The sequence below is a fragment of the Punica granatum genome, chromosome 2, assembly GCF_007655135.1.
Source record: "Punica granatum isolate Tunisia-2019 chromosome 2, ASM765513v2, whole genome shotgun sequence".
Taxonomy (NCBI): Eukaryota; Viridiplantae; Streptophyta; class Magnoliopsida; order Myrtales; family Lythraceae; genus Punica; species Punica granatum.
Window position 1 is genome coordinate 20,782,270 of NC_045128.1, and position 17,434 is coordinate 20,799,703.

The 17,434-nt window shown below is 40.0% G+C and overlaps 2 protein-coding genes across 3 annotated transcripts; both read left to right on the forward strand.

Moving 5' to 3' along the window:
- Positions 1–1,611: 1,611 nt before the first annotated feature.
- On the forward strand, positions 1,612–5,913 carry LOC116195182 (endoglucanase 16). 2 transcript variants are annotated; one of them, XM_031524171.1, is made up of 8 exons: positions 1,612–2,086; positions 2,680–2,892; positions 3,515–3,715; positions 3,845–3,922; positions 4,343–4,492; positions 4,840–4,948; positions 5,059–5,222; positions 5,348–5,913. In XM_031524171.1, exons 1-8 carry the CDS (start codon positions 1,862–1,864, stop codon positions 5,672–5,674), a joined length of 1,467 nt encoding a protein of 488 aa, XP_031380031.1. In that variant the 5' UTR covers positions 1,612–1,861; the 3' UTR covers positions 5,675–5,913. The 2 variants fall into 2 exon arrangements, with proteins under 2 accessions (XP_031380031.1, XP_031380032.1); XM_031524172.1 differs by having other exon boundaries at positions 1,615–2,080.
- Positions 5,914–6,647: 734 nt separating this feature from the next.
- On the forward strand, positions 6,648–13,369 carry LOC116193754. Its single transcript, XM_031522502.1, is given in 10 exon segments — positions 6,648–6,954; positions 7,041–7,232; positions 7,386–7,471; positions 8,495–8,680; positions 11,506–11,528; positions 12,286–12,493; positions 12,495–12,927; positions 12,930–13,001; positions 13,004–13,080; positions 13,082–13,369. Coding segments are annotated over 10 exon segments (1,824 nt in total). The 3' UTR covers positions 13,322–13,369.
- Positions 13,370–17,434: the final 4,065 nt, after the last annotated feature.

Below are 17,434 nucleotides of genomic sequence, written 5' to 3' on the forward strand. Positions count from 1 at the left end.
ATTTTATGACCTTTTTTTATTCCTACTTTAAGTATCTAGTAACAAAATAAAAGCAATGCATTTTTAACCTGTTTAATAGCTTCAAATTTACTTATTTCTGATTATTATCATCATAAAATTATATAGAATTATAAATTCAATTGAGTATCAATCAAGAAAATTACAAATTCAGCCTTATTAATTCGATGAAGTGAACTTTATACAGAAAATTTTTAGATAATTTTTTGTCAAGTTCTTTTAAAAAGCATATTTTTATATTGAGATTGATGCATAGGTGACATTGTATTATGAATACGTGTATAAATTATGTTAAAAATTACATAAGTGATATGATATTAGTAGTAGGTGAATAAACCTTATGCTAATTTATCATTTGAGATAAGTAATATTTTTCACCATAAATTTTTTCATAATTATTGTAAACAATTAATTCAAATAAATATTATTTCTTATTTAATGTTTATTTGAATTAATTGTACAGAGATTTATAATTTTACCCCAATTTATTATGGCACAGTCAAGTTTATGTAATAGATAGAAGGATGGATAGATAGATAGACAGATAGATTGTTAAATGAGAAATTAGAAGTCAGGCATCTCCATTTATAAGTCAGTTGTTTGTAAATCAATGGGCATATAGCCTAGCTATCTTTCTGTTGTGCCCAATTTTTAAGAGAAATTATAATATTCAATTAACATGAGCTAACTCTTTCAATTCCTTTACACTTAACCAATTTCAGGAGCATTTAGTGATTTTAAATGAAGTTTGGATTGAGGAGTATATATTGATCTCAAGTGAATTTTACTTATGTATATACTATTATAATAAAATTCCAACTATAAATATTACTAATAAATATTTGACTTGATGTTAATAATTCAAGCTAGTGCTCTATCTCGTACATTGCATGCTTTCATATCGCATATGAAATCATTACTGGCTTCCATTCTTTGAAAAAGTATATTTTGTTTTTAATTATTATCAAATTTCAAATAATAATCTTAAATAAAATTAGAGTAATTTTTTAAAAAGATTAAATTAAGTTAATGGTTCATACTTGAGTGATTAATTACCATTCACTCTTCAATTGATTGTAATCTAGTTAGTGTCTTCTCATGCCACGAGATGAAACAGGATATTGAGGAATTTCTCATGAACACATGTCTCGCTTAATTAATTTAAACAACTATATTATTGGGGAGATTTATTTAAACAACTATCAATCTCTGTGCCTCCCAACCTAGCCCATGTTTGGATATAGGATCATCTGGTTTTAGCATGTTTTCTATGATGTTTAATTTGGGGGCATGGAAATCGAGGAAGAGGAAATTTACCAAAAAAAAATGGAGGAAGAGGAAATTTTGAGTCAAATCTCTCTAATTTCCCTCTTCTCCGTCCTCCGAAACAAACTAGAAAACTGAATTTGATTTACGGTTGGTAGATAGGGGATTTACGGAGCGCCTCCTTTAAGCCCCACAATCAGTTCAGCCATTGAAAATTCCCACAATTTTTTCTCCATCGACCATATTATTTATTTATCTAATATCTCTCTCTATTATTATATCCGCTCCCAATTAACTGAAAATAACCAACTTCTTCGAGCTTTCCCGCCATTAGAAACATTGGTAGTCAGTTAAGCTTAACCAAAAGTAGTTTCTTCCCAAATTGAACTTAATAAAAAACACAAAATTTCAACAAACTCTCCCTATATCCTCTGCCTTTCACCTTCTCTGTTTGGAGAAGACCCATCTTCTTGATCCCTCTTGAGATCGCTTAGTTTGCCTTCTTTCTTTCTTCTCTCGGTTAGCCGACATCGAAGCCACTTGATATTTTTATTTTATTTTTTCTTCTTTTTCCCAAATGGGGGTTCGTTTAAGAGGGCCGGCCGCCATCTCAGTGGCATGTTTTGCGATCTTCGGAGGGTTATTTGTCCCTGTCATGAGCACTGGCTTCAACTACAAGGATGCCCTCACGAAATCCCTTATTTTCCTAGAGGCACAGAGGTCGGGGAAGCTCCCCCCGAACCATAGGCTGTCTTGGAGGGGAGACTCTGCCCTGGAGGATGGGAAGCTTGCAAATGTACATGTATCTCTTTCTGTCACATTTAGCACTCCATGGTTCTGTGTTCATTCAAAACTCTAAGAGCTAAAAACTCTGTGTTGTTTTCTTTCTTCCTTTTTTATTATTATTTGGAACACAATAGAGTAAGATGTAGAATACGATGCTTACTGCATAGGGAGTGCATCTAGTATTGGTAGCTAGCTTGCGTTCCAATTTTATGGAGAATGCACAGACGGCTAATTTCTTTACAAAAGGAAAGGCCAAAGTTGCTGTTTTCTCCCTTAATTTCCAAGAATAATTGTTCAAACTCAAACAATTCATGATCTTCCCCAATAAGAGTTGTTTTGAAAGCAAAATCATAATAGGGTTTAGACTCAAATGCAGCATTTATAAATCTGTAAAGGGTGCAACCATTAGGTGTCCATGAAACGTATCTCTTCTCGGTGCATAAAGTTCAGAGATTTTCCACGCTTCTTTCGTTGGCTGGCTTGGGACACCAAATTGGTGAAAGTGTATACACATATGATTTTATACCATGGAGTCGATATGCATGGTACCTTAATCTGTTTTTCTCATCATTTTTTTGATGTTGGTTGTGCTTTGTAATTTGTGGTTAGGTGGACCTTGTTGGGGGATACTATGATGCAGGTGACAATGTGAAGTATGGACTTCCAATGGCATTCACGGTGACCACTCTATCTTGGGCTGCCATTTTCTATCATCGGGAGCTCCAAGTCGCCGGTGAGCTCAGAAATGTGCAGGCTGCGATCAAATGGGGCACCGATTACTTCCTCAAAGCTAGCTCCAAGAAAAACCGGTTGTATGTTCAGGTAACCAAGTTCTTTCTAATTTACCCTCTACCAGCATGATATAGCCGCAGTTTTTATCAGCCAGAATGTTGCATCTAGTAATAGTATTGAAACAAATTTTAACAGCAGAAATGAAGCATCATAAAGAACCCCGAAATTAAGCAAGTTACATCTTTCCTCCCAAAACTAGGAGTATGACACATAAGGCGTGCAAATAGAAGGAGCTAGCATGTTCGATTTAACTTTTCATGCCCAACATGCTTGTGTCTTGATTGCAAATGGAATGCCATGTAATTTCTGCGGCAAAACGCAGCACTATTTCACCTATAAGGGTTCATCATAGCATTTTCTTGAATCATCTCCCTCGACTAGCCCATGTCTGGACTCTGGCCCTTGATGAGAAACTGGTCAAGCCTTCGGCATACCAACCAAAAATACCTATAGGCTCCATGTACTATTATAGATGAACTCCTCGATCATGTTATAACTTCTGTATAATCTATGGAAATGGATGGCAAGAATGATGGACAAATTGGGCAAATAATCATGAAATTTATGCACGTGAACAAGAATCAGGAACAAAGATATTCTGCATAATAGAGGAGGCAAACGGTTCATATATACTTTTACGGTTGTCATGAAGGTGGGAGACCCAGTACCGGATCACTCATGTTGGGTTAGGCCAGAGAATATGAAGACACCAAGAACTGTACTAAAGATTGACGAGAACAACCCAGGTTCTGAGATTGCAGCCGAAACTGCTGCTGCCATGGCCGCTTCATCTATTGTCTTCCGGCTCTCGGATCGCCCCTATGCTCGCCGCCTCCTCAATAAGGCCAAGCTGGTACTTGTTCTTACTAGTCCTTACTTTTTTATTTTTTGATATCTATTTTGGAGAACGTGTCTTTCTCTGCAGACTATATATTGGCCTCATAGAAGATCCGATTAAGGAATTTTTACTTTTCTGTTGCAGCTATTCCAGTTCGCTAGGACCCATAAGGGAACTTACGATGGGGAGTGCCCATTTTACTGCTCTTTCTCCGGATACAACGTAATCTCTCTCTCTCTCTCTCTCTCTCTCACAAATATTTTAAATTATCTTGAAGAGTACGGGAAGTAATCCATTTGTAGCACTAGCATGAATATAGATACACTAGTTTTGAATATCCAAGGAAGGAGTTGGTGTAAAAACTGACCGAGGTCCTCCGCGAGACCGCCACGCCCAGTCAAGAAGGTAGGAGTTGCATATATCAACTGAAAAAATTCCAGGAGAAGAAACTAAACTCAGTCTCGAGGGGTCTTAATTGGAATAGTTGAGATATCTGATCAAGAGTTGCGTAAACTCATGCTTAGCTATACACTTCTGGCATATCTGCTTAGCTGAATCTTGGGTTCCACTAGTCTTGAGCTAGCGCACACCATGAGAGTTGTGGGTAACATATGTTATATATAATGCCGGCAAATTTTGCAGGATGAGCTTCTATGGGCAGCCGCATGGCTATATAAGGCCACAAGGAAAAGTATGTATCTGACATACATCCGGGAGGAGGCTATTAGCGCTGCTGTGACTGAGTTCAGCTGGGATCTCAAATATGCAGGGGCCCAAATCCTTCTTTCAGAGGTAAAATAAGATTGATAGAAGGCCTCCCATCCTGTAGCTTAGTTTTCTCATGGATCAACTGATTAATTTAAGACATACATAACTGACCGAAATATTAATCCTTCCAACTCCGAGCAAATTGCAAATTCATTAAGGCCACACCCACCTTTGGATTCTTTGCATTAATGAAAAGAAAAACAAGAACCAACCATAGAGAAAGAGGTTCGGAACAATGATACAACTTGAAAATAAGAAGTTTCAGGTTCGGTTCTTATCTATTTTTGAGGTTTAGCCTGGAATAGCAGAGTAACCAAGATGTCATTTTTTATTCATATATATGTACACCTTTGTTATCGCTGTGGTTGCAGTTCTTCTTTGAAGGAGATAAGAGCTTAGAGACGTATAGAACGCATGCCGATAGCTTCGTGTGCTCTGTGCTCCCTGATAGCCCATATCATCAGATTTATCTCTCTCCAGGTCTCTCTCTCTCTCTCTCTCTCTCTCTTTCAAACTCATCCATATTATTTTCGATCTCGTTATCGTAATTTTTGGGTGACAGTGAGACCTCATCTTTTTCTGAGTTTCAGGGGGAATGATTCATTTAAGGGACGGGGCGAACACTCAATACGTGACCGGAACAGCTATGTTGTTGGATATCTACGGGGATTTCTTAGCCAAGAACAATCAGAAAGTGACATGCGGAAGCAAACAATTCGACTCAACCCGCCTCCTTGCCTTCACAAAGCAACAGGTAAAATAATCGAGAATACATATAATTTAGTTCAAATTTGTTACAATATATTGAAAGCATGAGTTGCAAACCGATATCTCTCCTTTCATACGAACACTCGAGTGAATATATGTATATCACTGCAGATGGACTACTTACTGGGAAGCAATCCAGAAAGAAGATCGTACATGGTTGGTTTCGGAAACAACCCCCCAACCCAGGCCCACCATAGAGGCGCCTCCGTTCCCGTGTTGGGCCCCACCGAGGTTGTCAGCTGCCCGATGAGCTTTGTCAACTGGTTCACCAAGAATGCTCCGAACCCGAATGAGCTCACGGGAGCCATCCTAGGTGGACCCGACCGGTATGACCACTTCACTGACAAGCGCTGGACTTCTTCCATGACAGAGCCCTGCACATACATCAACTCCATGGCCGTTGGCACCTTGGCGAAGCTCGCTTCACATCTAGCCTGAGAATGATCAAGTTCTCATGACTTTAAATACTCAACTCCGGTGTCACCACTCGGGCACTAGCAACTTTTAACAGATAGATCGACGACTGAAGTCCAAAAAATGGTTATATGTGGGGAACGAACAACTTTTTGTTGTTTTAGCATATATCATAGATCGAAATATATATGTATGTACTTGTCTCTTTAGATTTGGGTGTAGTCACAACGTGAAAGTTGCTTGGAAGGAGCAAGGAAGCATTACAGTGAGTGATTATATATCAATCACATCTTATTAGCTTCCACAAAATTGCATGTTCATTACCCAAAAAGCACTATACAACACGAATTACTGATGTGCTTCAGATTGCAACTCAACACGTATTCGAATTTTTGGGTCCAAACGTGTATTCTAGATGACTCCGGAATAAGAATTTAGCTTAATTAGATATTAAGTTTCATATATTACTATAATATTGTTTCTCTTAATTAGATATTATTTCATATATTAACTTGAGTCAGTAGTCTTAAGTTTCATATTTCATATTTTTTACTTATTCTATTTTAGGAAAGTAATCTTCAGAATATTAGATGTCAGTTTCCTATTGTAGAGTCAATAGAGGTGTCTTCCCTCTATATATATATATATGCTAGGAGGAGATCTCAAATAGACAATGAATGAATATTTTTGCATAAAATTGCTTAGAGCATTTTTTCATTTTTCTTATTTAAACAAGTTCCTTGTTTAGTGGCGAAAACATTGATTCTTATCGTTCATCCTTGAGCGTGGCGAATCAAAATGACTTTTCTTACTCGTGGCGAGTTATCTTATCGAGTGAGTTTAGTTGGTTCTACTCTCCACCTTCTTTCTTATCAAGTTCTGGTTTGTGAGTCCATCATTTGGTATCAGAGCGAAGGTTATACTCTTGTTGGTCGATTGAAACACATGACGGAGTGTAAACACAAGTGTTTAGTGAGGAATCATTCTGAGAAACGCAATGGATGAGGAAAACGTCCATGAGGTTCTGATGGGACTCACACTCGACCAAGCGCAGTTCCTTGGGTTCCAGCAGAGGCAAGACAAGCTTTCTGCACGGCTCAATCAACTGACCCAAGTTGTTGAGCGAATAGCCTTGGCGCCTGCTCCTTCACAACGTGCACATCAAGTTCCTAGACGGAATGTTCAAGTGGAAGATGAAGCTGACCAGGAGGATGAAATTCCTGAAGAAAAAGAGCAGCCGATTCCACGACGACAACAAAGGGTCATTGGGAACAATATCAAGCTGAAGATTCACCAATTCAAAGGCACGAGTTCCCCTGAAGAGTATCTCAAGTGGGTGTAACGAGTTGAAAAGGTCTTTGAGTATCACGAGTACTCTGAATCGGAAAAGGTAAGCATGCTGCCCTTGAGTTCACTGGTTATGCTATTCTCTGGTGGGAAATTTTAAAAGCACAACGAAGGAGAGATGGCGAGACTGAGATTCGTAGTTGGTGGGAAATGAAAAGACTTATGCATAGAAGATTTGTGCGTGAGTACTACAAGAAACAACTTTATCATCAATTGCAAAGTATTAGGCAGTGTGGTATGTCCGTAGAAGATTATGTTAAGGAATTCAAGTTACTGACCATGGGATGTGAGCTACGTGAGTCTCAAGAGATGACCATTGTGCGTTTCTTAGGAAGTCTAAACAACGAGATTGCGGATATGATCGAATAGCAGCCTTTTGTGTCCCTAGAGGATGTGATAAAGCTGGCCGTTAAGGTCCGAAGGCAGCGGAAACGTGGCCAACTAACTACGCCACAAGTGCTCAACCTGCAGCCGGTGATTACTGGATCCACACTGATGCGATTCCCGCCAAGAATGACGAGACCCGACAACTAAAGGAACCCAAGATCGTTCCACGATCAGATTTGATTGACGAACCCTCGACCCGTTGTTTACGACAAAAACAAGAACCTTGGTATAACTGACCTCAACCCGTTGTTTAATGCGAAACAAGAACCTCGGTATATAGGAAGACGCCACAAACGGTAATGGAAAACCGCTTGATAAGTCGATGAAGACGCCACAAACGGTGGTGGAAAGCCGTTTGATAAGTCGATGATGAACGCCACGGAAACTTCCGATAAGTTCGATTAGTTCTTCAAGAACCCAAGAGAATACTCTCACAATTTTCTGAATGTTCCTCTCATTAAAAATTGACTAAGATGAATATATATAGACATAAAGTAATCCTAATATGGTCATATCTCCTCCTATAGATAAGGAAATTAAAACCAAGAATATCAATAGAGATATGACATAATCTATAAAGATATAAAATCTAAATACCCCTAGAATATTTCTATGAGATTTAAACTTCAAACAAATCTGATGTTATCTTCTGTTGATCATCAACTGTTCTAGAAGATTCCTTAAACACTTGCTGAATTTAGCCTTGTCCGGAATCTTCTATAACTTGAATAATGTTGATGGATCTTTGTGGATCACGTGATTCATGTCCAATGGGCCTCCACGAATTTGCTTGAGCCCAAACCTCTTGAATCAGGCCGTTGAGTTCATCTTTAAACTTCTTTGCTCGTGCTCGCGTAATCGGTCCAATTGGAACTTGAGCTGGATCCCTTGAAGTCATGCTACGATTTGCATCACACACCCCAAGGGTCAGCCTCAAGGTGGAACGAGCCACGAAAGGAAGTTGAGGGGTCACTCAAGTTTCAAACTGAGTCGGCCAAGGTGAAGGAGCAGGAGATTGATCCACAATCCCCTGTTCGGTGCCGAGACACAAAGTGCCATGAATTTCATGGATTCAGACACTTTATCTCCGAATTCCCCAATTGGCTGGAGGTGACCATCCAGAACCCTCACACTATCGAAAGTGAAGTTGAAGAGGCCGTTGAAGATGTTTGTGTAGTTATGAGTAAGGAGAAAGTAGAATATGCTGATGAGGGTGAGAAGCTCAAAGCTCAGCAAGTCGTGAGTTCGGAATCAAAGTTGGAAGAACAGCGGGAGTGCTTGGAGAACATTCCGAAGGTATTGATTTCAAATTATCCAAAGCAAGTCCTGAAGTAACCCATTTTAAGCTTAGCCCAAGAGGAACTTCAGGAAGAATTTGCTATTGAAGATCTATCGATAGTGTTTCGTCCAATGAAACCTGAGCTACTTGAAGCGCGCATGACTCCGCTGAGGAAAGGGCAATCCAGCCATAGAGTTGATCGACGAGAAAGAACAGAGAATTTGATCTATGAGAAATTACAAGAGAAAGTTCGTACAGAAAAGTTGGTCATTAAGTGGCAAGCTAAAAAGAACCGAAGCGCACACATGAAGACCAGGAGAAGATCGATGAAGACTCGAGGACGCTTCCTTTTCCAACCAAGAGGGGATGATGTGCTTCAGATTACAGCTCAACACGTATTCGAATTTTCGAGTCCAAACGTGTATTCTACATGACTCCGAAACAAAAATTTAGCTTAATTAGATATTAAGTTTCCTATATTGCTATAATATTGTTTCTCTTAATTAGATATTATTTCATATATTAGCTTGAGTTAGTAGTCTTAAGTTTCATATTTCATATTGTTTACTTATTCTATTTTAGGAAAATAATCTTGAGAATATTAGATGTCAGTTTTCTATTCTAGAGTCAAGGGAGGTGTCTTCCCTCTATATATATGAAATTTCTTAGAGCGTTTATTCTCTCTTCTTATCTAAACAAGTTCCTTATTTAGTAGCGAAAACTCCAATTCTTATCGTTCATCCTTGAGCGTGGCGAATCAAAACGACTTTTCTTACTCGTAGCGAGTTATCTTATCGAGTGAGTTTAGTTGGTTCTACCATCCACCGTTCTTTCTTATCAAGTTATATTTTCGTGAGCTTATCAATTACTAGTTTAAAATTCGGTTCCGTTATTTTCTTGCACAATGATTATGATTCGCTAAAAGAGTTTTAATTGATCGTTCCTTTCCCATTTGTTTTAGAGCAAACCATTTACAAATGCATATCGTAGAATGGATTCATCCATTTTGTGAAAAAAAGAAGAGGAAAATTCTACAATATATACGTATATTATTTATATATAGGGGCGAAGACTTTTGTTTGCATGATTAACAAAACAAAGGCACACTCCTTAACTGGATTCGCCTTACAAAAGGTTGCTACTGCCTCGCATCAACTATCTTTTGCTGATCTAATTACCAAAAGAGAGACAGGAAAGGTCGGAGGCAGCAGACGCAGCGTGCACGTGCAAGGTAAATTGCACCAGAGGTACAAACTTTGCATGAGTGATACGATTGGTACAAAAAAAGAAAAAAGGTATTTTTTGCAACAATTAAGTACAAAACCTTACAAAATGTTTCAATTAAGTGCACTGTGTCCATTGTTATCAGAACCGGATCGAACCAGTCGGTTCGACCGATCGGACCGAGAACCGACACCATGTCCGATCCGGTTCGCCTGAAAATCGATTTTAAGCAAAATTTCATTGAACCAGCTGGTTCTATGGACTTTTATGGGTTTCCTATTTAATGTAAAAATTGGTTGGTTATGTAAAGATTTGAACTCATGATCTCTTACTTCTCATACTAGCATACTACCAACCAAGCCACCATCAATTTTTTGATCTTTTAACTCTACTTTTAAGTACTTATTAAAATAAAATATTTATTTTGAAGTACGAAATATTAAATATAGATACTTTCTTATACTATTGTTGTATTTCTTCAAAATCATCATACTTTTATCTTAATTATCATAATTTTTTAATAATATGAATATTTATTTTATTTTAAATAAACGTGCGATCCGACCCATCGAACTCCTGGTTGGACCCATAAACCCATGACCCCTACCCCTTCCGGTTCATCATCCGGTTCGGTTCTGATAACACTGACTGTGTCAACAACTCTAAGGGTTTGGCCTAATGATTAAAAAGGAACTCAAATATTCATATGATCTCGAGTTCGAAACACCTGAAAACCAACAGAGCGCTTTCAACGTGATTATTCGCTCTATGTAGTATTGGGATTAAGTATCGGGATTAAACAGATGAAATTTGAATACTTATGGTTAGCAAAAAAATAAAAAGTGCAATCGGATGGCGTTAATTTTTGTTGACGCAACAACTGACAGTAAAAATGCAACCAACCTGGTAAAAATAATTCAATAAAAATTTCTTTTCTAAGTTAATTAAGATAATCAAATAAAAAATCTCATCTTCTCTCGTCTCTCTCTTCTCTCTCTCCTCCCTCCCCGTTCTGCACGAACAGAGGGCAACCGCCTCCTTTCATGTCCCTCTCTCTCTCTCTCTCTTCTGCCCCAAAGCAAGATTTCTCTTCGATTATGGTGGAATTGGTGGAAGCTTGCTGGTCGTCGAAAAGTCGTGGTGGCTGGAAGTTCATCGGAAATCTGGGATCTGTCTGGTCACGGGTGGGGGCGCCCCCACGGGGACCCCACCCCCAGACCGACCTCACCGGCGTGGTCTAAGCTTGTCGGCGAGGTCGATCGAGGGAGGGGTCGCCGACGGGGCGTCCTCACATCTTTTCGATTTTTTTTTAATTTCATTTATTTTTATTTAATTAATTAATTTTTAAAAACATTTTTTTTTTCAATTAGTCAGCCCTTTGAAATTCCCAAAATTTCTTCTTGGTCGACTGATGTAGAAGCTAGGGTTTTGAGGTTCGCTTGAATCCGATTGCAGTTCATGGAGCTCAGTTTTAGGGTTCTTTAACTGCTGTAATCGTCGTCCCGGTGTTGTTCTTATATAGATGAACATCTACATACCCTGTTCCGGTCAACAGCGAGATGAACATCTTGATCTTGAAGTGTTGATCTTCTTTTAATTTGGTTTTTGCTGCTTGAAGAATATCAACAGCGGGTTCCTAGGGTAAATTGTTTGCAAAACGGACAAGATTGGTACAAAAAGCATTTCTTGCAATAATTAAGTATGAAATCTTACACAATATTTTAATCAAGTATGAAATCTTACACAATATTTTAATCAAGTATAAGTGGTTAACTTTATTTCGACGGAGTCAACTTTTGCTGATGTGGCAGCTGACGACATCAATGTCCGTTAATGTGAGAGCTGACGTGTCAAAATGCTTCTGACGTAGTAAAAAATATAATAAAAAATTATTTTTAAATTTAAATTAAATAAAAATAATTAAATAAAAATCAATCAAAATAAAAATAATTAAATAAAAAAGAATAAATAGGTAATTTTATTTCTGACTTTTGATGATTATATTAATTTAGTCCTTCACGTTTTGGTTATATCAATTTGGTCATCGAATTTTGAGATGCTATATCAATTTTGTTTTCGTTATATCAATTTAGTCCATCTAGTTACAGTTACATCAAGTAGTGTGATGGTTGCATCAATTAACTGGTTATGTGGCATAAGTGCATCGATCAGGTCTCAACGCTACATCAGTTTGATCTCCTATCGTATCAATAAGGTCCCGTTATTAAATATGAATGCTGAAAATGTTAAATACTAAAAATTGTTACATCAATTTGATCTTCCATCTCTTCTTCCTTCTTTTCTCGGGACGACATTCAATGACCAAGAAAACGAAGCAGAAGAAGAATATGCTTTCACGAGGATGACATCTCCACCACCATCTACATTTGACATAAAGACTCCTCCAAGCCCACCTCCCTGTCTCTTTCTCTGTGTTATTCCTTTTGTCAGGCAACACGGAGGACCCCACCAAGCTCACCTCACTCTACGACTCCTCCGCGGCGCAGCCCCTTCTCTCCGCGCCGTCGGAGCCCCCCCAGAACGATGTGGAACAAGAACTTGATCCGATCCAGTACCTCCAGATCACCTACAACCATTCCCCCAGGCCCCCTCTGAGACCTCCCATTCTTCATCATCTTCGCCCTCAGCGTCCTCTGTACTTTCACTTTCGGCATCTTCTCCGTCTTCCACTGCAACAACAGCTACTCCAGTCTCTCCGCCTACACTTACAGCTCCACTTCCGCCTCGTGCGTCAAGACCTTAGCTTTTGCCTCTGATTCGACTTCCCTTGCTCGTAATCGTGGTTTCGCATCATGGGTCTCGCTCTATTTGGTCTCTTCATCCTGTGTTCAGCCTGATTTAATATGGGTTCTTATCATCACTCTGATCTTGAGCGTGCCCATTTGCTTCTTGCTCCTCGTCCTGCTAAGTACTACGCCAAGAAAGATTGTTTACGTATGTCTGCCCTTCGTCGTCATGCCCATGTTATTTAATGTCTACTAGTTTGTTGCTTGCACAGTTAGCTCTAGCTGTAGTAATGCATCCCTCTGGTGTATAGGATCATAGTACTAGTGTTTGTGGTCCTTGTGATCGGGATCATCCTTTGGATCTTTGTGGCAGAATCGAACTGACCATCAGCATAATCGAGGTTGCCTCGGATGCTCTCTTGATGAACTTGGGACTGTTCGGGGCGTTTGCCGTGTATGAGTATTGGCTTAGTTGCTTATTATGCCCCCATCGTTGTGTTCTTGGTGTTTGCGAGACAAAATGAGAAGATTGTGCGGAAGGAATTATCCGATGGGGAGTATACTTGTACATTGAAGCAGGACAGCTGGGTGCCTGCGTACTTTGCTCATGCGATTCTTATGGTGTTGTGGTCATTAACTTCTATGATCGAAGCACAAGTTTATATGATAAGCGGAATAACTGCATAGTGGTGTGAGGGACTAAATTGATGTAGCGATAACTAAATTGATGTAGTATGTAGTAGCTCAAAACCCGAGAATTAAATTAATGTAACCAAAACGTGAGGGACTAAATTGATGTAAATCTCAAAAGTCATGGACGAAATTGCTTATTTACCCTAACGGAAAATTAACGTCGTCTGCCCCTTTGCCAGAAAAATCAAATTGATGTCACCGGTGATCAATCTAATATCACACCAAAACATAGGGACTTATGGTCCACTAGTGAGGGACCAAATTGATGTGGCAACTTAAACCTCGAGGACCAAATTAACGTAACCAACACGTGAGGGACTAAATTGATTAACCCTTGAAAGTCAAGACGGAATTGCTTATTTACTCAATAGAAAATCTCCCCTCTCTTTCCCTTCCTCCCCATTCTACACGAATAGTCACAAAAGGCAGCCCCTTCCTTCTTATACATTCTCTCTCGTTCCCTTTGTTAACACCCCATTTTGGTCCATCCAGCAAATGAAGCTCATTGACGGCATACAAGCTATGACTTGAGCAGAGTACAGAAAAACGGCTCAACAGAGCTGAAAATCACTATTCATCCTCAAGTCGACGAAATCGGGCAAATGACACATACACCTGACAGAAGGACTCTAGGGGTCACCAAAAGGCAACAGAGCGACCAGAGAGCTCAACAATGTCCAAAACCGGCATTTTCAGTATATCACACGGACGGTACTATTTTCCAATAGTTCGCTCGATCGTCGGAAGATAGCCAATATTGGACTTCAAAAATCCACTTCAATGCCAAACAGATGAAAAGTGTCCCCAAAGGCATTTTGCAAATCATCTGCTCTATACATAATAACTTTCTGTATACAGACAACTTTTCAGTGAAAGTCCAAAAATGCCGGTTTCCTGGAGAAAAGTTAATTCCAAATTTCATATTCGGCCATGCTCCACCAGCACACAGAGCATGAACAATGCTTCAGATTGTCTCTTGGAAGCCATACAGATACTCAGAATGACTTTCGAAAGACAAAACAGGGATAACCTTCTTCGAAAGAGCATAGCCGGAGACTGGTTTGACAGAATTACGACAAATGAGGTTCATACTACATTGCCCTGGAAACTCTAGCGGACATTCACAATTGGGCAAAACAGATGGCAAAACCCTTTTCAGTTTCCCGAGTAACCTCCGAAGAACAGAAATGGTCATTTTCAATGGAAATGCATATCCGGAAGTCCTTCAGACGGAAACTTGACGTCGGACGCCGACCCTACACCATGCTAGCCTTCTCAAGGCTCAACGTGGAATTGTCGGAATAAATCACACGACTCATCTGGACCTCCCGAGCAGTGCTTTAGAGGTCTCAGATACACTTTTCAAGTCCTTGGAGGTCTGATCTCAACAAACAGAGATTACAGTAATCTCCGGAGTGCCCAAGCAACTCAGAAATCATTCTGAGAAATCCAGTTTCGGCCTCCTAGGACGTCTCTGGCCCCACGTTAGCATTACTGGCTTAAGGGTCAATTGTTCACGTTGTCTGACAATTCATGTCAAAATGACCAACGTGGGGTGCAGATACAAGATATGCTGTTAGAAGCGGTTAACTTCGCTCCGGTCACCCGGAACGGGCAAAAACGGCTTCCGAGCCTCGTACGCACTCGAAGCATTCTTCCACGAAAATTGACAATCTTGGGCTTATCGGGGTCATTTTCTCGCGCACATTGTCGATACAACGTTCTTTCAAGTCACGGAACTCGAACACGTAACCGATCGACATCCGAGCATTCCTGATTCACCTCCAATCTCGTGTGGGACCCACGGGACCTTCTCCCCCTTACCAAAGACAAGCAGAACCACCCCTCTCTTGTCCTCTTCTTCAAGCCAAGAAGACAACTTTCCTTTGTCTTCCTTTTGCAAAATATTTAAGTGTTTCAATTCAACACTCCAACTTCACATCCAAGCCATCAATGATCTTATCTCTTCTCCATTAATGCAATGGATGAGGATTGAGCTTGATATTTCCTTAAGAAATTCGGATTCCACTAATCCGTGGCCCTAATTGCACTTTTCTTCACTAATCTTGCATTTAAGTTTTCCTATATATTGTCCAAATGTCATTAACTTAATCATTCACCTTCAAGCACTCTCTCTCTAGCATTTCTCACTCAAAAAAATGCTCTCAACCTCCCAAGAACTTCAACAAAATCGCAGCAAGCAAGAACCACCCAAAAACCAAGGAAAACACTCAAGACTTAAGTCGGAATCTATCCCAACTTAAATCCAAACTTCACCAAACTTCATATCCTACATGTTTTTGACCCCCTCTATCCATTTCCGAGCTTAGATTTCAAGTTTGAAGCCTCTAAGTTAGAGAATCATCTCAGTACAGAATCGAGCACAGTTTTGGCCCAGCTGGGTCAAAACTTCCAACCCTGTTTTCTGACCTTTTCGAGTCAGTCTGAACTTTCAAAACCCATCAAACACCTCCGGGGTTCATTAGGAGTCGGGAGCCACCGACCTTGCTCAAAATTCCATCGAAATCCACCGTTATGAATTCTGACCCGAAAAATGCTCAGTCGGGCCAGCGTTTCAGACTGTCTGTTCAGTTTTCTTGTAGATCGGGTCGATCCGTGACCCTTTTCGACAAAAGACCACTTTTATCACTTCCAGGGGTCAGTTAGGAGTCAGGAGCCGTTGGCTTTGCTCAAAAATTCCATCGGAATCCATCGTTATGAATTCCGACCCGAAAACTGCCCAGTCGGGCCAGTTTCCAGACGTGCTCTATTTTCGGTGATTTTTGCAAGACTGTACGGGTCGACCCGACAACTCTGGGAACAAACGACCACCACGGTCACTTAGAGGGGTCCCTCGGCTACCCAAGGCCGCCGACGTTGCCTCAAAATTCCATCGGGAGCCTCCGTGGCAACGTCCGACCCGACTTTTGCCAGTCGGGTCTGTCCACCCTTCTAGTCATGTCTGTTGCTACCATTCAGGTCTGTTCAAGCCAAAACAGCCCAAACCCGACCCACCAACGGTCCAACCCGACTCTTGAAGGTCCCATCCCGCCTCTCGGGACCAGGTATGACCTTTCCCGACTTAAAGGAGTTAGGACTTTTATATTATTGTTGTGTTTATGGAGTTTTAAGGGGTTTTAAGCATGATTTTACTTCTAAACTTTAATTTTATGCAATTTCCTTATTACACCATGCATGTTTATCATCGTTTAATGTGCTAGTATGTCGGAAAATATTTAAATCGAAGTCAAGGGAACCATCCCGACCTGGAAAAGCCGAGATTGTTCGAGTTAACCTCTCCATGAGGTAACCGAGAGCATTCTTGACCTTTTTGGGTCAAGACCGGATTCCTTTGCCCTGATTTAAATTGTTTCCCGAGTTTTATTGTTTTTCTCACATCCATGAAGTCGGTATTGTTTTATCGATTTCTTAAATAATATGTTTGTGCATGTCTGCATGTTTGAATGTGTTATTTAAATCATGATAATATCGACTTTCGTTTAATCGTGTTATTTAACATGTTTGATGTTTGAGCATGCAAGAAACGATTCAAAACAAGACGGGGAAAACTCGTGAAACCAAATACAAGCCATGAGACCTCTCGGCTTTCTCCAAGGAGAATAGGCCGAGAGTCTCATAGAGTTATTCGGGTTCCATGAAGCTTCCTCTTCCCGTTTTAAATCCGTTCTCGGATTTCGTGTAATTTGCAAGTTCAATTACATCGAGAATTTCACATGAAATGTCTTTCCAAACCAAAATATGCATGGATTCGCAATTCGAAGACCCTTTCGGGCCTATTAGGACCAAAGGGTGTTTCGGCCATCGTTGGCCAAATCATCCTCGGTCTTTCTTGACCCGTCTTGGTCGCCGAGTCACGAATCGTTTTTACAATTAATGCATTCGGCACAACCCTTAAGCATTAATTTCACGAACAGGTTAATCGGGACTCTCACATGATTAAACCCACTTCATACTGATAAAGTTTACACGAATTGGCCATTAATTGATAACTCGCGTCGTTGAGTTGTCAAATGACGTTGGTGCCCTTTTCAAACTTATTAATTTCAAAACCCGAAACGCGCGGTCCGATGTAGCATGGACATCTGA

What these genes read in the sequence shown, in the direction of transcription:
- LOC116195182 (XM_031524171.1), top strand. Translation starts at nt 1,862, where the DNA reads ATGGGGGTTCGTTTAAGAGGGCCGGCCGCCATCTCAGTGGCATGTTTT. An exon ending in GGAAGCTTGCAAATGTACAT is followed by an intron (nt 2,087 to 2,679) that starts GTATCTCTTTCT and finishes ATTTGTGGTTAG; the next exon opens with GTGGACCTTGTTGGGGGATA. An exon ending in GCTCTTTCTCCGGATACAAC is followed by an intron (nt 3,923 to 4,342) that starts GTAATCTCTCTC and finishes CAAATTTTGCAG; the next exon opens with GATGAGCTTCTATGGGCAGC.